Source organism: Styela clava, chromosome 10 (genome assembly GCF_964204865.1).
Source record: "Styela clava chromosome 10, kaStyClav1.hap1.2, whole genome shotgun sequence".
NCBI lineage: Eukaryota > Metazoa > Chordata > Ascidiacea > Stolidobranchia > Styelidae > Styela > Styela clava.
This window is the reverse complement of record NC_135259.1, coordinates 19,948,059-19,965,433: the sequence shown is the minus strand read 5'-3', so window position 1 is coordinate 19,965,433 and position 17,375 is coordinate 19,948,059. Positions and strand designations below refer to the sequence as shown.

General features: G+C 37.5%; 3 protein-coding genes across 4 annotated transcripts; all 3 read right to left on the bottom strand.

Annotated features, from left to right (window-relative positions):
* Positions 1-37: 37 nt before the first annotated feature.
* Positions 38-5,093, bottom strand: LOC120342706 (apoptosis regulatory protein Siva-like). Of its 2 annotated transcripts, XM_078116743.1 has the most exons (3): positions 4,870-5,093; positions 3,898-4,127; positions 38-1,844 (listed from the first exon to the last, which is right to left on the bottom strand). In XM_078116743.1, exons 2-3 carry the CDS (start codon positions 4,117-4,119, stop codon positions 1,548-1,550), a joined length of 519 nt encoding a protein of 172 aa, XP_077972869.1. In that variant the 5' UTR covers positions 4,120-4,127; positions 4,870-5,093; the 3' UTR covers positions 38-1,547. The 2 variants fall into 2 exon arrangements, with proteins under 2 accessions (XP_077972869.1, XP_077972868.1); XM_078116742.1 differs by lacking the exon at positions 4,870-5,093 and having other exon boundaries at positions 3,898-4,236.
* A 1,253-nt stretch (positions 5,094-6,346) lies between these two features.
* On the bottom strand, positions 6,347-13,379 carry LOC120341460 (eukaryotic translation initiation factor 1A, X-chromosomal-like). Its single transcript, XM_039410004.2, has 6 exons — positions 13,290-13,379; positions 12,438-12,532; positions 11,921-12,013; positions 11,199-11,331; positions 9,403-9,617; positions 6,347-8,231 (listed from the first exon to the last, which is right to left on the bottom strand). Exons 1-6 carry the CDS (start codon positions 13,303-13,305, stop codon positions 8,226-8,228), a joined length of 558 nt encoding a protein of 185 aa, XP_039265938.1. The 5' UTR covers positions 13,306-13,379; the 3' UTR covers positions 6,347-8,225.
* A 245-nt stretch (positions 13,380-13,624) lies between these two features.
* Positions 13,625-16,699, bottom strand: LOC120337271 (RNA cytosine-C(5)-methyltransferase NSUN2-like). The gene has a single exon (XM_039405004.2). The coding sequence runs from the start codon at positions 16,645-16,647 to the stop codon at positions 14,467-14,469; it is 2,181 nt and encodes a 726-aa protein (XP_039260938.2). The 5' UTR covers positions 16,648-16,699; the 3' UTR covers positions 13,625-14,466.
* Between the last annotated feature and the right edge of the window lie 676 nt (positions 16,700-17,375).

Here is a 17,375-nt window from a genome sequence, read left to right as displayed (position 1 = left end):
ATGATATGCAATTCTGCCTACTCTAAGATAGTAATGGCTGTGAAAAATACAAAAAAATGTGATTGTGTATACTTTCAAAGGGAGTCATGCAAAAGATTGAATGACGAGAAAAAAAATTGACACTAAGAGCATGAGTGGGAGAGCGCTATGGTAGATCAGAATCACCCAATTTACTAATCAAATACAATAAGGGGAACCATTTATCGATCGAGGAATAATTGATTGCAAAAACTGATGCATATGTTTGAGAAAATTGAGATAGATTTTCTACAGTTATCAAGAGATTTATGTGCAGAAAAGGGAGGTAACATCATTTCTGATGAAAATTCACAAAATTTTAAGAATACGCAATATAGAATACAGCCTTTTCTGAATAGAGCCTGTTTTCAAATAAAAAAAATGTATTAGATTTGTGTTACGTCTAGGAAGATGAGTAGTTGAACACAGCCAATTTCATATGTACAGTTCCATTCTCTAAGACAGTGGTCACCAAAGTGTGGGTCGCGACCCCAAGTTGGGTCGCCTTGAATATTTTAAGGTTTGCCGAGTGTCCGGCGTTGTATTCTTGTTTTATTTTTCTATATTCTATTGCATGCATTCTACACTGAGCTGACTAGCACTACATAGCAAGTTTGGGTATTCTGAATTACAGTGATATCTTTTATAATAAGGCTATTGAGTGACGGCAATAATTAAATTGTAACACGAAATCTAGAGCGCGTGATAAAATTTTTGGGAATAAGATTTTACTGTGATTAGTTTTTAGTGGTTTAAAATATTTTTTTCCTTAGTATACCTTGGGGTCACACGCTTATCATACCTTATAATTTTTGAAATGGGGTCGCGTCTCAAAAAGTTTGACAACCACTGCTCTAAGACAGCGTTTCTCAGTGGGTTCCGAGGAACAAGGATCGAAATTGCGACTAAATTGGTCACCTTGAAGATATGGGGCGTACCCGGCAACTCTGGGTTGTAAAATCGTCTCCTAGTTGGTGACAAACAGGCCTTGCTATAAAAAACATAGCAATGAAAAAATTATAAAAAAAAATAAATTAGAGGAACCGCCATTCCCATGCTCGATGTGTCCCATCACTAATGGGATTTGGAACCTACCAAAATAACACTACAAATACCCTGTGAATGATAAACAGAGGACGAAATGGAAAAAATCAACTTGTGCAAAAAATAAAAATAAAGTGATGTAGTGCTTGGAAAAATGTGAAAACACAGTGCTTGAAGAGATCAAAAAACAAAAAAAACTAGGCAAATAGCAGAATACAGGGTGTCCTTAAAGTTCCTTTACAATTTCAATTTTGTTTCGAGTTCTGTCGGTTCTCAATATATCTTAACCAGGATTGATGTTTTTAATCAGTAGAGCTTTTGGAATGCTTGTGAGTCCAATTAAATTTTTTTTATGCCACAACACTGCCATTGCAAATTTGCAACCGTTTTTAAACATGTCCACATACTATAAACTTCCTTCGCAATAATTGCAATTGTTCAAAAACGTCATTTATTATTATGCAACAATGCCATCCACATCACACCTACACATCTGAAACACAGTTGAGGCAATATGCTTTTTCTATTGTACTTTTATAACTAACAACAGCACACAGAGAACAAAAATCTTGTCCGCAATCAGAGCAAGTTCGCAGGCAGGAAACACAGGACGGAGCTTCACAAAACGAGCAATGAATTGCGACTTGAGTGTCTTTGCAAACTCGACAACAAGTTGTAATCTGAGAAGTATCCATTTTATTTGTTTTTTCTGAAGTTCCACCAAAAAACGACGCTATGCTTCTTTGTTTTTGAGAACGATTTATGTTGTTGTTTCCTGCTGCCTGTATTTCATAAAAAATAAAGTCTTATAAATAAGAAATCCTGAATTATGATAATGAGGTATGGAAATAGTTAACCAATTATTCGTTATTGATGCCAGAGAAAGCTGCAACTTGCCAGCAGTTGGGTTAAACAAGGTTCCACAAACTTTAAGCTCGCGACCTCTTCGAATATATTGAAATATTTCTGCAATCCCTGTCTTACCGCTTCCCTGATCCTATGTATTCTCTCAAAATCGTGAAATTCATGTCATGCACTAGTTTTTCAAACCAAAAGTCTAAAAAAGTACAACATTAGATATATCGTAGTATTTCTGCATGAAATTGGTATACTTATTGTGAACCCTAAAATTTGTTATACGTCCCATTGCGGGGTCGCGACTAGAGATGTACCGATACCACTTTTGTCGCCGATACCGATACCGATCCGATACCAGCTAAAACGCCGATACCGATACCGATACTACAAAAAGGCCGATATTACCGATATTCCGATACCGATACTATGTAATTATTACTTAATTAGGTGTTCTGTGTAGGGCAGACGGGTTAAAACAATGGTCTTTGAGCGTTGTTCATAGTACACATTATTTCAGATCGAAAAAAAAGATATATCACATAATATGAAATTAATGTTTGGTGTTTGCTTCAACTGATTAAGATACATTGTACAGTAACGCTAGTAATCTCGGTGTTCAATTAGAAAACTCATTAAGCCCGGATGTCCCATTTGAACTTAATATGAATATCGCGACCTTCGAATATCGTTATTCGCGTTTAAAAGAATATCGAATATCACCCACACACTCTAGCGCCGCCGTCCTACGTTCAAATTAAAAGCATTTTACAAATATTTTATTTCGTGGCTAATCGTAATCGTCGACGCAATAAGTCAAAGACAAAATGAAAGAATATCAATCAGCACCGACAAAAAGAAGGCCTACCTATAACCGTCGAGGATGTTTTTTCACTTTACTATTTTATAATATAAAATATTTTACAATTGCTATCATATATTTTGAATTTCGGAATTTAGTTTATTGATGTCGACGGAATAGTGACACTCGTACTTGACGACAAACAGTCAGAACTTATACCCGTGCCAAAAGTCCATGTGCCGTTGATAAGGACCCCAATTCCACTGTATGATTTGAAACTGGGCGCCTAGTTGCTTTTTGTTATATGCTGTGTTGATATATTTCTTCATAATTAGTATGTAATATTAAAAATGTCAATATTAAAATTTGACAGCGAAAATAGCCAAATTAGTTGAGCTAGTTTGGCTGAAGAATAGCTAAAAACACGTGAATCCTATTCTCTCGCGGGGGTGGGGACATGTATGGCTCATAGCTCACGATCTCTCCAGACAAAAAATAAATTAAAAAGTAGTATTCCAACTTATCTTTTAAAACATTCTGGACCATATCAAAAAGATAAATATATCGGAAATATCGGCCTTGATTTAACCGATACCGATACATGGCCGATACCAGAAAAATGACCGATATTGCCGTTACCGATACCCGATACCGATACATCGGTACATCTCTAGTCGCGACCTTCAGTTTGGGGGGCCCTGGGGTAAACTATAAACAGGCGACTGAGTAGTCAGGTAGTCCTGGAATCCTCTGGCACATATTTATCCATCACTGGAGCCCAAACAGGGTAATCAGAGGATTATGCGTGGAATGCGTATATTTCTGCAGCTTATTACAATGCTTTTATTGTCCGGCCAATGCCCATAATTATTCAGTAGGGCACAGTTCTCTGTATTCACAATGTCACGACATTTTCTTCAATAAAACAAACTCTATTTGTCTTTAATTTGATGGTGTCATTTTTAGACTGCACTTGCTATTAGTTTATTTCGCACAGTTGGTTTGGTGATATAGAAGCCCAAACTGTCTCGTAAATGAAGGATTTGCACTCGTTGTCATAATTGATGTCTTTCAAAGTGGGGACTATTCTTGGAATCGGAAAACTGTGACGTACTGATATTGGGAGAAAATAAAATTAATTAATTTCTGAAAACTACTTTGGTTTTCCTAGGTCTCACCTGGGCATCAGATATATCAGTTGCATCTCCAGCCCCATCATCTTTGCCACAGACATATCCATTGTAAAAGTTTTTAGCTCCATCAACAAGTCTTTTCATTGTATTCTCATGAATTTTTTCCAGAATGCTTTTTCCAGCAACACCCTTGGCAACTTCCATTTGCCCAATATGTGTTTTTAATTGATGCGGATCGTCAGTAAAAGGATTCGCTCGCTTTGTCATTTTTATTTCTTTTATGTAAATAACAAAAAATAACTGAAAAACTGATAGAAACATCACAATTCTACAATCATCGTACTGTACCGCATTCTGCAGTTCCGACAATTTTCTGTTCATGTGAAAATCGATTCTGAACTGAAGAACTGGTATGATAAAAGTATGCACAGTATTTCGTGTGGTTTATTCAAAAACAATGTATCGGCATACCTAGGGTTGCGGTTACCGGGTCTGGTATAGTTTAGTACGGTACCACATGCACTTCTAGTTGGCTTGGCTCAACAACTTTGCATATGTTATTTCTAACCCCCACCTGACCATGTCACCAAAAAATTACGTCACTACGAAGCCACAGTGGTGAATAAATACCTACAAAGTGTACGGATGGTCCAAAACGCGCAGTCCATCACCCGAAATCGAGCAAGCTATTTCTCTCGTTTTCTCCTCGCAACGATCCCGATATGAGAGAGACCGCTGGCGTTAGTGAGTTCGGTATCGTCGGCGCAGTTGCCATTTCGGACGATAGTAGCTATACTTGGCAAGCTCTATGACGTGATTGTGACGTCATAGTCCTGTAATTTTTGGATGACATAGTCAGGTGTGGGTTAGAAATAACATATACAAAGTTTGTTATGCTACGCTAACCGGAAGTACTTGTGGTACTAAACTATACCAGACCCGGGTTAACATATTTTTATGACCTCAAAGCAAGACGCCTCCGAACCATAGCTGTAATTTTTGCCACTTTAAACTTACCGATTTTACATTAGGGGCCTACATTCAAAACCATCCCGACTGTCTTTATTGCCATCAAGAGTTCATGCACTATCTGTCATCTGTCAAAATATCGGTTTCAGCTCGAGAAATAGAAATGAAATTTACGTCAACGACGAGCCGCCTTGGCGTACATGTTACAAATCGAAGCAATTGCCCGCTATTGATGTTAACGGAAAACAACGAACAAACAAAACCACGCATTCACCTTCAGTAAGACTTTTGGCTGACCGAGCGGGACAAAATTTGATGGTTATAGCAATGGATGATGCATTTTTGTGTTACAGGGTTAAAATGTACAGGAGTGGTGACTCGTCTACGGCCCATGGCTTGATGGGTCGCGACCCCATCAGGAAAAATTCAATTATCTTAACAAAATTTTCAATTTTTACCAAATTGTCAATATTCGAACCAAAAAAACATACTCCTATAGTATGTGTACCAGGTTAGGGTTAGGACAAAAAATATTCAGATTTTTTACATTATAGTTCTATTATGAGTTCGGGGACTGTCTGTGTTAGCCAAGTGAATAGTTTCTTTACACAACTTGATGGGCCGCGGCCCATATCCTGATGGGCCGAGGCCCAGTTCGATGGGCCGTGGCCCCGGCCCATGGGCCGCAGAGGAGTCACCACTCCCACTCAAAATTTCACCTAATTAATATTAAACTGAAAGTGTCTATTTTTGCAGAAAGAATTCTATGTTTTTCTTGAAGTTTTTCTCCGCATGAAAATGGTAGTGAGCCACAGAATTTTTGTGCAACGAAATGGGTTACGAAAGAAAAAAGGTTGAGAACCACTGGCAACCGTATGGCAATATATCTGATATATGGGATGTATGACTTTATGACAATGGCTCTAATGCCAAATTCCTACCAAGGTATTCCTCAACAAAAGTGCGCAACGCAAGCAACGGAAAGAGGTGTGCTATAGAAAAACAAATCTCTCGTCGCATCGTCAGGATGTTTACCCAAGCATCGGATTTCCTTGTTTATTTCCGTAAGATTCAGATATTTTATTTCCGTCGTGCATGACATTTTGTATTTACACAAGTAATACGATGAACGTAACAATTGTGATTTTTTCATCCAGATTCAGAAATGTTTGTAAACATTGCCCCGTTTTTTCTATTATTTGTTAGTTTTCTAAAATTAGTTGTAACCGAAGTATTTGATTTGTCATTCTGTCTTCTGAATTCCGATGAGCTTTAGTTTAGTCGCAATAATCAAAAATTGGTCCCGGAAAAGCTACGATAGTTTAGGCTAATGGTTGTGAGCAAGTAAATCAGTTTCTTCTTCAAAAGTCTCGTAAAAAAGCGTCAAAAGTTTTGCAATAGCAAAGTGTAGGGAAAATTTTCTTGGGTTAACGGTCGGGAAAACATAAGTATAAGTTTATTTAGACTCCATAGAAGCAGTGAACAGGCAACCTGCCAGACTTTCCCTCATAAATAGACAACAATATCTTTTTACCCTATTTTATTCTTTACAAACCAAAAGTATTTACAAGAAGAAATCAAATTTTGTAAAGCAAAAAAGACAAGACAAAAATTGGTTATTTTACAATTGTCACCAAAAACAATTTTTGTGCCATTTTTTTATTTTATCATAAAAATAAGACTTTCATTCAGATGACAAAAATGGAAAATTTTCAAAAACAAATAACAAGCTTATAATACATGGAATAGAACATAAGATACACGATTCCGACTCAAAAAGAAAAGGTGCACTTTCATGTACTCCATTTTGGGAGCATATATAAAACAGTCTAAGATGAGTCACAGTTTAACAACAGGAACACAGGATGCACTCTTCAAATGCAGGCACAGAAGTGGAGTGAATTCTGAAACTATACCATGTGCACTTTTTCAGTTGCCAATATTTCATGTTCCTATTATTAAAAAGTGTACATGTACACCCATTAATTAAGGAGATACATTTCTTAGACAGAAAAATAATTTCAAATTCAAAACATTAGCATTATAAATCATAACGGAACCATTTGAAACAATCTAAAATACATCAGCACTATTTGGTAAGTATAAATAGTCATCCATGCATGATGAATTCTGCCACTGAAAAATCAATCACCATCTCGGAACAACATAAAGGCAATATTCCGCCACTTTGTAATTGACAGCAACAAATATTGATATGTACAAAGATAGACACAATCCATTTGAGAGTTTCCAGAAATTACATTTTTAGGTACTCCCGAAGTATGTAAACCAAGATGGCGGACACCGGAACTAGCCAAGTGAATCCTGTAGTTTTTGTACCTGAAATTATGGACAAACCCTATCCTGGTACACATACTACGTTCCGGTGTCCCCCATCTTGGTTCACATACTTCTGGAGTACCCATTTTTAAACATATTCTGATCGAAATAAAACAGTAAAGCATAGTTAAATGAGGCCCTGTTTTTTAAAGTTGATTTTAAAACAAGCATTTTCGACACCTTTTATGAAAACATGCTTCTATGGTTTGGACAAGACAAAAGAAAGATGAAGGGGCAATAAAAACAAAACGCACTATTTTTGATTTAACTGGTACATAATAAGTAGGATCTGTAGTAAGAGGGGGATGAAAAAAAAATGGAGATTGCTCACATTAACAGCATGTAGACAAATCATTGACAGTAGAGCTGCAAGATATCAGTCAGATATATAAAGCTGTATTGCAGGAGCTTACATTACATTCAGAAATGGACTTTTTTGATCTCATATTATTATGGACCAGGAGCCGTATTCGTTTGAAGCTTTTTTAGTTTTGATTTTAGATAGTGCCTTATGTCCATTGTAAAGTCTGGCTGTTAGAACCATACTATTACACAAATTGTTTTTCTAAACCTTCGAATGTGACACAGGCTGATTTGTACCTCTGCAGTATGTGCTTTCATTTTCTTTTGCTTTCCAAGAAACCATACTGAGAAGATAGCATCTGAACGAGTCAATGACGAAATAGGAAAAAGCATATTTTTTATTTGATTCGTTTAATGTGAACAAAATTAGGTCTGAAAAAGGGGTAAATAAACAAACTTAAAATACTTCATTGACACTGGTATTTTTCGGAACAAAAATATGAAGACAAAAAAAATTTCTCTAGATAGGATTATTCTATTCCATCTGTTTAAAAAGAAAAGATCTCGTCAAAACACAGCAAAGATATAAATATAAAACCCCATTTTCCTCTTCCTGACTCAAAAAAACGTTCAAAATACAAGTATAAACAGAGTTTCACTTCGTAAAAAGTTGGTGAACGCATGCAGGCACAGATTTCTTTTACAAAAAGCAGTTTTCAAAATATTTGTTGTATCTTCAGTGGCCGGGTTGAAAGCCAATGTTATATCTGAAAATGAGATATTTTGGTGTTAGGTTATACACAGGTACTTGGCCTACTGATATTTAGGGCGCTACTCAGTGGATGGTCTGCAAAGTTTTTTTTAAGTGAAGCCCAAATAGTAAAATGAAAAAATATCAAAGAAATTTTAAATTTATTCATGTAATAAACTTGTAAAGGGACTTTTATTTGTAACATCTAACATCACATATCACACCCATAATTGAAATTTATCGGAGGCCCACTGATGAGTGATTAGCGGCCCACAGTTTGCAGACCACTTTACCAAGTGTTGGAATGGAATCTTCAAACACGGATGAAAAATAATTAGTGTTATTGGTTATATGAATATGTTTAGAATTAAAAACATCAAATGATACAATTCAGGGGGGCGTTTAAAGGTCGGACCCATCTTCCCCCTTTTAAAATGTAAACAAAAAGCATTTTTCTGTATCATACATACATAGCAATTTTTTGTAGTTTGAAACGCATTTCACACCCTCAAGACTTCAGTTAGGGTCCCAGATATTCAAACTCAGGGTGTAAACGATTCGCGCATGTGAAATAAAAAAGATATCGTGGCGTATTTCTATTGGTACTCCTGTAGTGTGCGTACCAGGTTAGGGTTAAGGGATAATTTTATTCCGATTTTCGGGGCTCCCGAAGTATGCGAACCACGATGGCGGACATCGGAATGTAATATGTGTACTAGGTTAGGGTTAGGCCCTAATTTTAGGTATAAATACTACGGGAGGCTCTTGGCTAGTCTTCGAACTGATAATAGGACTAAAATAAGGAAAATTGGAAAAAAATTATCGCCTAACCCTAACCTGTTACCCATGTTACGTTCCAATGTCCGCCATCTTGGTTTGCATACTTCGGGAGCACCCGATTCTCCTTATTTTAGTACTATTACGAGTTCGGGGACTGTCTGTGTTAGCAAAGTGAGCATCCCTCTGCCGTTAGGCTTCCGTCCCTTTATACAACTTGATGTAAAATAGGCAAACAAAATTAGTTACCTCCATATCAGTACACGCACTTCTGGAGCGCCATTTCTATTTGTGGGAAACGATTGCTTTTACATCGCCTCATTAAGAAGAATAAAAAAGATTGTGATGTATTCCTATTTGTAAAAATTAATTCTTTTTGCAAAGCCTTCTTTAGGAGATGAGATACTTACAGCATCAACGTTTATCCCGGCTTTCTGTTTAGTTTCTCGACCATAATTCTGTGGAACAATCTCTTCCTCTTCATCAGTTTCAGATTCTTCCTCGGAAGACGTTATGACATCATCACGAGCTGTTTGCTGAGGTGCGACGGCTTCACTGACGTCATCAAACATAATTTCACCCTCGTCAGCGTTTGAACTGAACATATCCATGTCGTTAATCTTGGCTGAAAAGGAATTGTTTTCATAATGAGTGTTAACAAAAAACTTGGAATAATTCGAGTCAAACCGTAACAATCTAGCGGGTCCAGCAATCCTTTCTCACGTACCGCACTGGATTCAAACTTGCAAAACAATGCAGGGCTAATCCGAGTGATAGCAGCGTATTCGGTACTCTCGTAGTATGTGAACCAAGATGGCAGACACCGGGATGTAGTATGTGTACCAGGTTGGGTTAGGCCATAATTTTATTCCAATTTTCCTTATTTTAGTTCTGTTACAAGTTCAAGGACTAGCCAAGTGACTCCCATTGCATTTGTACCTGAAATTATGGCCTAACCCTGACCTGGTACATACATACTAGAAACGCTTTTCCATCGGCAACGGCCGATTCCTAAAGTACATATTACCGTATTTACTCGAAATTACGCCTATATCGCGAATAGGCCGTCTCCCTTAAAACATCGATTTAATAAAAAATCGCACACAAGCCGGTCCTACGAATCGTGACACGCCAGACGCCTCAAGAAAAACGTAGAAAGAGAACAAAATTACTGTAACGCAAACATTTCTCACTTTTATCGTTTCTGCATGTTAGGGAGGGCCGTAGGTAGATACTTACCCGTAACTCTTTCTTGTTAATTTATGTTAAATAAAGTCTATATTGCTTTTCAGTGCGTCGTGATTGTGTCGGGAGTTTAAAATATAGTTCCTGAATCAGCATAAAACAATTTCCTTTGATCGCCACAACAGCGATTAATTTCGTTCCTTGTCCGTTTCAAGGAAAGATATAACGCTGTATTAACACATTCTTATAAATCGCTACGAATCTTAACACGCCAGACGCCTTAAGAAGAGCACAGAAAGAAAACAAAATTGCTGTAACACAAATATTTCTCACGTTTATCATTTCTGTTTGTTAGCGAGGGCTGTAGATTCTTACTCGTAACTCAACCTTACTTGTAAATTCATGTTAATAAAGTCTATATTGCTTTTCATGCCTCGTGATTTGTATTAATGGAAGGGATTGTTGTCGGGAGTTTGAGAGAGTCCCTGAGTCAGCATAAAACAATTTCCTTTGATCATCCACAACGCGGTTAATTTCGAGTCCTTATCACCGCCCCTTATTGACGGATAACATATCGCAAAGGTGATTAAAAGTTGCGCGCCGTTAATTGCCTCTACGGCGATAGCGCACCAAATAATAACATTTTCACCAAGAAACAACTGGCCGTAAATCAACACTGTTGCACAAGCGAGCGGAAACAAACCAATCACAGACTGTACAAGCCATCAGCTGTATGATAAGACAATCCACCTTCACAAGCGATTGTGTGTGTGCGTGTACGCTTTTCATCGTGAGAACTTGCTATGGTTTGAAGCTTTTGGAATTACCGGCAAGTCAGCATAATATCATCGCGTTGCATAATCAAATTCTGATGCGCGAATGGACCGATTTTTTGGCGCAATCTGAGTTATGCGCGAATAAGACGGTCCCTTAGTTTGACAACTTTTTAAACTCGGCCTATTTGCGAGCATATACAGTACTTTCTTATCACCCTCTCCAACAACGAATGAATAATGCTTACCAGAATCTGGCAACTCTCCATACAGTTTCAAGTTTCTGGCTTCCTCAGCATTGTACTTCATGATGACATCTGCTTTATCATCTTGGTAATCTCGCAAACCGATTAATATAATATCTGCCTGATTTATCCAAACCTAAATGAAAAGGATTGAAAAAGCGCTGAAATAAACGTTGCTCGTTAACCAATCCTAGTTCCCCATGACTTCCCTTCCCCAGTAAAATGTGTGTTTTGTCAATTTCGAAGGTATATGTCGCTGCTGTGATGAATAAATATCAATGAGTAAACGTATAAATATTCGAGTATTTATTATTATTATATGATTTCTGAACAAATCTTGAGACGACCAGAAGTCAAAGTCATGCGACTTAGTAATCAAGAAGGTACAGGAGGTGAGAAAAGATCTGTAATCCAGACAGATCTTGGTCCTTCAAAAATAATGGCTACCCATCAATCAGTGGCTGGAAAACTAGTTCCATTACTATCTGTGGCAACTTGCAAGCCTCTGTGACTTGCTCAGAATAAATGATAACTTGCGATATTTTTTTCACACATTTAAACCTATCATAACAACCAATTTAATCCACTTCTATTCCGAATGGGACATCGAAGTTTGGTTTCCATATTCCCGGCAGTACTACACGCCGGCGACAGATGTTAAAGACAAATATCAAAGTGAGAAAAGGTGACTTGCTCAGAATAAATAAAAAAAAAGATAAACTTACTTTTTTTCTTAATTTCCCTCGTATGTGGCAGAGTCGTTTTACACCGTCAAAACACATCGCTTCTAAACGACCGTTCCCAAGCATCTTGATAACCTGGGATTGTAAACAAATGAAGTTAGTCGGAGATGCTAATATCTGAGTAGTTGGTATGTTACACGGATATCTTCGATTTTAAATATTCCAAATAAAAAACTACTTTTTTTCATGTCCACAACGAAGTGAAAAATTAGCACAACAGGAACGCAGCAGGAAAGGGCACAAAACGGCAAAAGTTTAACACGACGTCAAGAGCAAAAATCATTATGTGTTTTTAACCATCTGAGCAGCTTTCAATAACATAAACAATCGGATTAGAATTTTATGCTTGATAGGGAAAAATCAAGAGTGTTGAGAAGTGCCACATGTAAATGGCTTGACAAGGCGGTTTGGTTTGTTGCACACTCCTGTGTCAAACCTTGCTTTGGGCAAAATTTTTTGAAATAAAACGGTTATAATAATAAAATATTGAGCAACATACCTGAGCATATTCCTGACCATCTTCCTTGAAGATCAATTCTCTTTTCTCTCTGTCATTTTCATTCTTACCCCTTCTACGATTTTTACCTCCCTTTCCTTGAAAAATAATGAATTTTTTTTTAGATTTGCTGTGGAGAAGGTACAGCAATTTCCAGGGCTGTGGGTCTGTATTATTGGCCATTCTAGAAGTGTGTACCAATATGAAGGTAACTAATTATGTTCGCATCATTTAACATCAAGTTGTGTGAAGGGACGGAAGCCTATGGGCAGGGAGTATAATACTCCCCAAACTCGTATTAAAACTAATAAAAGGAGAATCGGAAATGAAATTTCGGCCTAACCCTAACCTGGTACACACACTTCAGGAGTACTGAAAAATTTACCATAAACACAGAAAAATATTTTGGGTTCACATGAGAGGTGAAAAAAAAGCTGGCTCCGATTAGGAAAAACTTTCAGATTCATAAACAAACTTAACTGAGACTCTGAAATCAGATTTTGATAAACACTTTTGCATATGATCTGCTTTACATATTTATCCCCCCCAGGGAGAGAAAAGTTGATAAGACACTTAATTATATGGTGAACCACGGCCTCTCGTCCGGTTACCAGTCCATGTCAGGTACGGGATTAGTTAGCCAGTTATTTGTTTTCAGATGCACAACTTCATGGTGGAGGAAGCAGTAACTGACCAGCATGCATGCCTTCTATAAAAGACTGTTTGTTATTAGGAATGCATTTTAAATTCAATTAATAACTTACTTCAGGTTGGGAATTATTTTACCCCAAACCCCAGAGTTGAAAAAAAATTAGGTCAGACTCCAGGTCAAGAAAAATTCAACTAATATCTTACCTTTATTTTTCGGCATATTGTTCTTTAAAGTTATCCAAGTCAATTCACAAAAAATGTTTCGATTACTAGATTTCTTTTGGTAAAATATTTCTAAAAGATAAACAAACACATAGCATTAAGTACACCCACCCTTGAACAAAATAGTTATGAAAATCAAATATTTCCGGCATAATTGGGGGGGGGGGTTGCGAAAATATTCAGTATCAATGAAATTAGAATTTGAAGCCATACGAATAAGTCTCCGTTGGGGCACATTACTACTTCATTTTCTGTAAATTTTGTTTTAACAAAATCATGAAGTCAAACTATTGGAGGGGAAATTGGAAAAATAATAAAAACAATACCTTTTCAAAATGAATTTTACTGAGATCCCTATCTACTATTTTTCCAAACAGTAATGTTGTAAAACTTGGTATGATGATTGTGTTCATGTTACACGAAGATCAATATGAAATTGGCAACAGCCATGAAAAAGCAGTAATGATTGTAGGCTATGGCAGTTATTACTGGAAGAGCAAAATAAAAAAGACCTAAGCAAAGCTGAAAATGAATAGATACTTCAGTGACTGAAAGTTACTCTTAGTAACAATAGGCAAAAGATATTCAAACATTGACGCCTGTTTCCTAATACGACCTAACTAGTTAGTTTAGAAATACACTATACACTAAAAAAATTTCGATTAAAGCGAAATCAGAATTTTGCTTTTTTCGGTGATCCAACAAGAACATTGACAAAACTGTTTTGGTACTTGGAGATTTAAAACTGTGGAAGTTTTCCTGTTTAGTTTAAATAAGTAAAGCTTGACGATGCAATCTAGCCAATGTCAATGAATGCCCGGTGTTTCTTAGTCCATCATTTTCTTCATTTTCCGCAAGTTTGATCAAAGTAAAGGCAGATAGTTTAAAGAAGCACCCAATAAAGCGTTCTGATTTAATCTCGACAATTCAACTTGACTACTGTAAATGAACACTCAGTGTTTCTTCTAACTTCATCCGTCCATCTTTGTTTTCGACAACTTTGCTCAAGTAAAGTCGGACGGTTGCTCAATAAAGCTTGTATAGGTTCTGTTTCAACAATTCAATATGGTCAATAAAGTGAGACATTTTGGTCATTACATTGCACATATCTCATGCGGACTCCATAAAATGAGAATTGCAACTTCAATATGCCACAATTTTATGCAGTAGCAGCTTCTTCCTTACTGAGTAATTCTCCATTTCCTTCACCATTTTTTCCATTCTTGTCAGAACCGTCAGCAACATTTTGGTCGGTACTTGCGGCTACTTCTGTTTCCACAGCTGAATTCTCATCTGTAGCGCCATCATTAGGGGTACTGTTGCCAGTTTCGTCAGAGTTTTCTGCTCTCTTTCTTCGATTATTTTTATTTGGGAGATACATTTCTGGTATTTCATGTCCAATCAGATTCAAAAAATGAGCTCTTTCATACTTATTCATGTACAATCTTGCAGATTTTTTCCCCCTCCATCCGCTCATTAATAGCTTGCATCTCACGGCCACAGAATCATTTTCAGGAACATACTTGAACACCATGCTACCCGGATCCAAATCTTTGAGTTGGTTGATCAAATATTCCGACAAAGTTTCATAATCTGGTTGTTCTTCACACAAAAGAAGTATCGTGTCGTCAATTTTTATATCAACAACTCTTTTCTGCATGAACGGTTCAATAACTTCGCTGCCGTCTTGCGCGACTCGGAATGCACATTTCAAATTTGGTTGGTTATTGTCGCTTCTACTGAATACTCGAACTCCGGAATTAATAAGTTTCAAACGATCGGGGTTATTAGTAATGATATTCCTAACAAGAGAAGATACCATATAAATATGCCGCTTTTTTTCTGCACTTGTGCGAGATAACAACTGTGTATCTGGAAATTCATCTTTCAAAGCGTAAAATGACTTAATCTGAGATGTAATTTCTTTATCAGAATCATTGAAAAATATAAACGGATCCTCTTTGAAACCAGCGCCCCATTTTTTTTTCTTCGCCGGAGGGGCTTCGGTATTCTGTTCTTTGTTTTCATCCTCTTTTAATGGCTTTTTGGCAATGATTTCTCTGTCTTTTTCCCATGGTAGTTTTTCCACTTTTTTCAAAACAGCTACGAAAAACCCACCAGTGTCTTGGTGATGAGGTAGAAGTCTCATACATCGCTCCAAGTTGAGGTTTTCTGCGTTTTCAGGTGGAAACATACTCGGTCGGATGTGAGATTTTGTCTCAGGTACTTCAGTGTGATTATTATACCAAGTACCATCACGTTCCAACACCCGCCATTTTGAAATCCCCGGACTCCATTTTAAACCCTTGAGTTCGTCCATCACGTCAATTAGCTCTACTGATCCTTTACATTTTGTTAGCATATTTGCGACGACCGCTTCATCCTCAATAGGGTTCAAAGAGCATGTAGAATACACTATCCTGCCTCCAGTGGCAAGAAGTTCTAGTCCGCGCTGTAATAAACGAGCTTGTAAACCATGTAAATATAACCCATTACTGACAGTCCACTTTTTCCAAACGTCTGTGTTTTTACGCATTGTACCATCACCGGAGCACGGTACGTCCGCTAAAACACGATCATATCTTAATGGTGACATTGTACCATCTTCATTTTTAATTTCCAACGACGGAAATTGAGAGCCATCATGATTAACGACCATCGAAACAGGGCTGTTTAATCGATTTATTTGATGGACAAGCATATAACATCGTTTGTTATCTTTATCATTAGCGATACATAGACCTTTACTTAGGCTGTCATCGCCATCATCTGTGTGCAACATTTCTATAAGTTGTGCAGTTTTTGAACCCGGAGCTGCGCATAAATCCAAGATCTTATGATGGGGCTTTACGTCTAAAAGCAATGGTGGAATCATGCTCACAGATTCTTGCCTGGTGACATGCCCACTCTCAGTTTCAGTGATCAAAAAATTATGGAATTTTTCCAACTCAGGAACTTTACGAATTTGTGTTCGGCTGAGATTTGTTTGCCAAGCTAATTCATCAGGATACCATGTCAAAGGTCTTGGTATTTTAATAACTTCATTATTTTCTAATTTGATATCGGCGATACCTGAGAAATGATTCTCTTTCATTTTTCTTAGGAGTTGTTTAGCATGTTCTTTGTACCCGGTAATCCGGAAAACCGCTGGCAAAGGCTGCCTCATGGACGCCAAAAAGTCGTCAAATTCGCTCTCCGGGAAACATTCTTGCGCTTTGTAATAGTCCACATACTTCTGATTTTCCTTTACAATATTACTATAATGCCCCTTGTCACGTCGATCTCCTCCAAAGTGAACCTTTTTGCGCCTTCTACCCATCGTGGTGAAAATCTTCAGCATAAACGATGAAGAACTCACGACAGCGTTGTGGTGAACGAAATGTGGACGGATTGCGAAATCCTGTCGAATTACACAATTCCCACTAGATGGAGATATTGAGCAGGACAAAGGAGGATTTTTTATTTTTTATTTATTCATTTATGATGAAAGAAGACACGACCAGCCAGCAGTTACTTGAACCACACTCCGACGGCGAAAAGTACAACAATTTGGCCTAAATATTATATTTTTATTTATGAGCTCCCTTGAATGCCTTAATCATGCTTCAATCTATGCAAATCTTCCTCGCATACCGTACTTATTCTGTCTAATTAGGATTGGATTTACATATTTATTCCCGAGGAGAAGAAAGCCGATAAGACGGCTTAGCCATATGGCAAACCACGGCCTCTCGTCCGGTTGTAACATACCGGGTAATGGTTTAGTTCAGTTATTTGTTTTCGGAAGCATGGGCTTGATGGTGGAGGAAGCCGTAACCGACAAGCGGTTACATGAACCACCCTACAGCGGCGAGGAGTCCAGCAATCCTCTCGCACATAACAGCCCCTGCATAAGATTCGAACCTGCGAACCCACGCAGAGTAATCAGAAGTGCGGTGACGACCGTATTCCTAACGCTTAGCACGATGAGCCACACCGACGCGCCGGGATGAGTATTTGCTTATCTCGTAATTATCAGATGTTATATTTATATAAATTTCAAATCACTTACCGTATATTTCTAGGCTT

Excerpts from the sequence above, each read along its gene's own strand:
- LOC120342706 (XM_078116742.1), bottom strand. The coding sequence starts at position 4,233 with ATGAACAGAAAATTGTCGGAACTGCAGAATGCGGTACAGTACGATGAT. Across the intron at positions 1,845-3,897 it reads CTGATATATCTGATGCCCAG|GCAGCAGGAAACAACAACAT; the intron begins GTGAGACCTAGG and ends TATGAAATACAG.
- LOC120341460 (XM_039410004.2), bottom strand. Across the intron at positions 12,014-12,437 it reads ATGGTCAGGAATATGCTCAG|GTTATCAAGATGCTTGGGAA; the intron begins GTATGTTGCTCA and ends TTACAATCCCAG. Across the intron at positions 11,332-11,920 it reads GAGGGAAATTAAGAAAAAAA|GTTTGGATAAATCAGGCAGA; the intron begins GTAAGTTTATCT and ends CTTTTCATTTAG.
- LOC120337271 (XM_039405004.2), bottom strand. The coding sequence starts at position 16,647 with ATGCTGAAGATTTTCACCACGATGGGTAGAAGGCGCAAAAAGGTTCAC.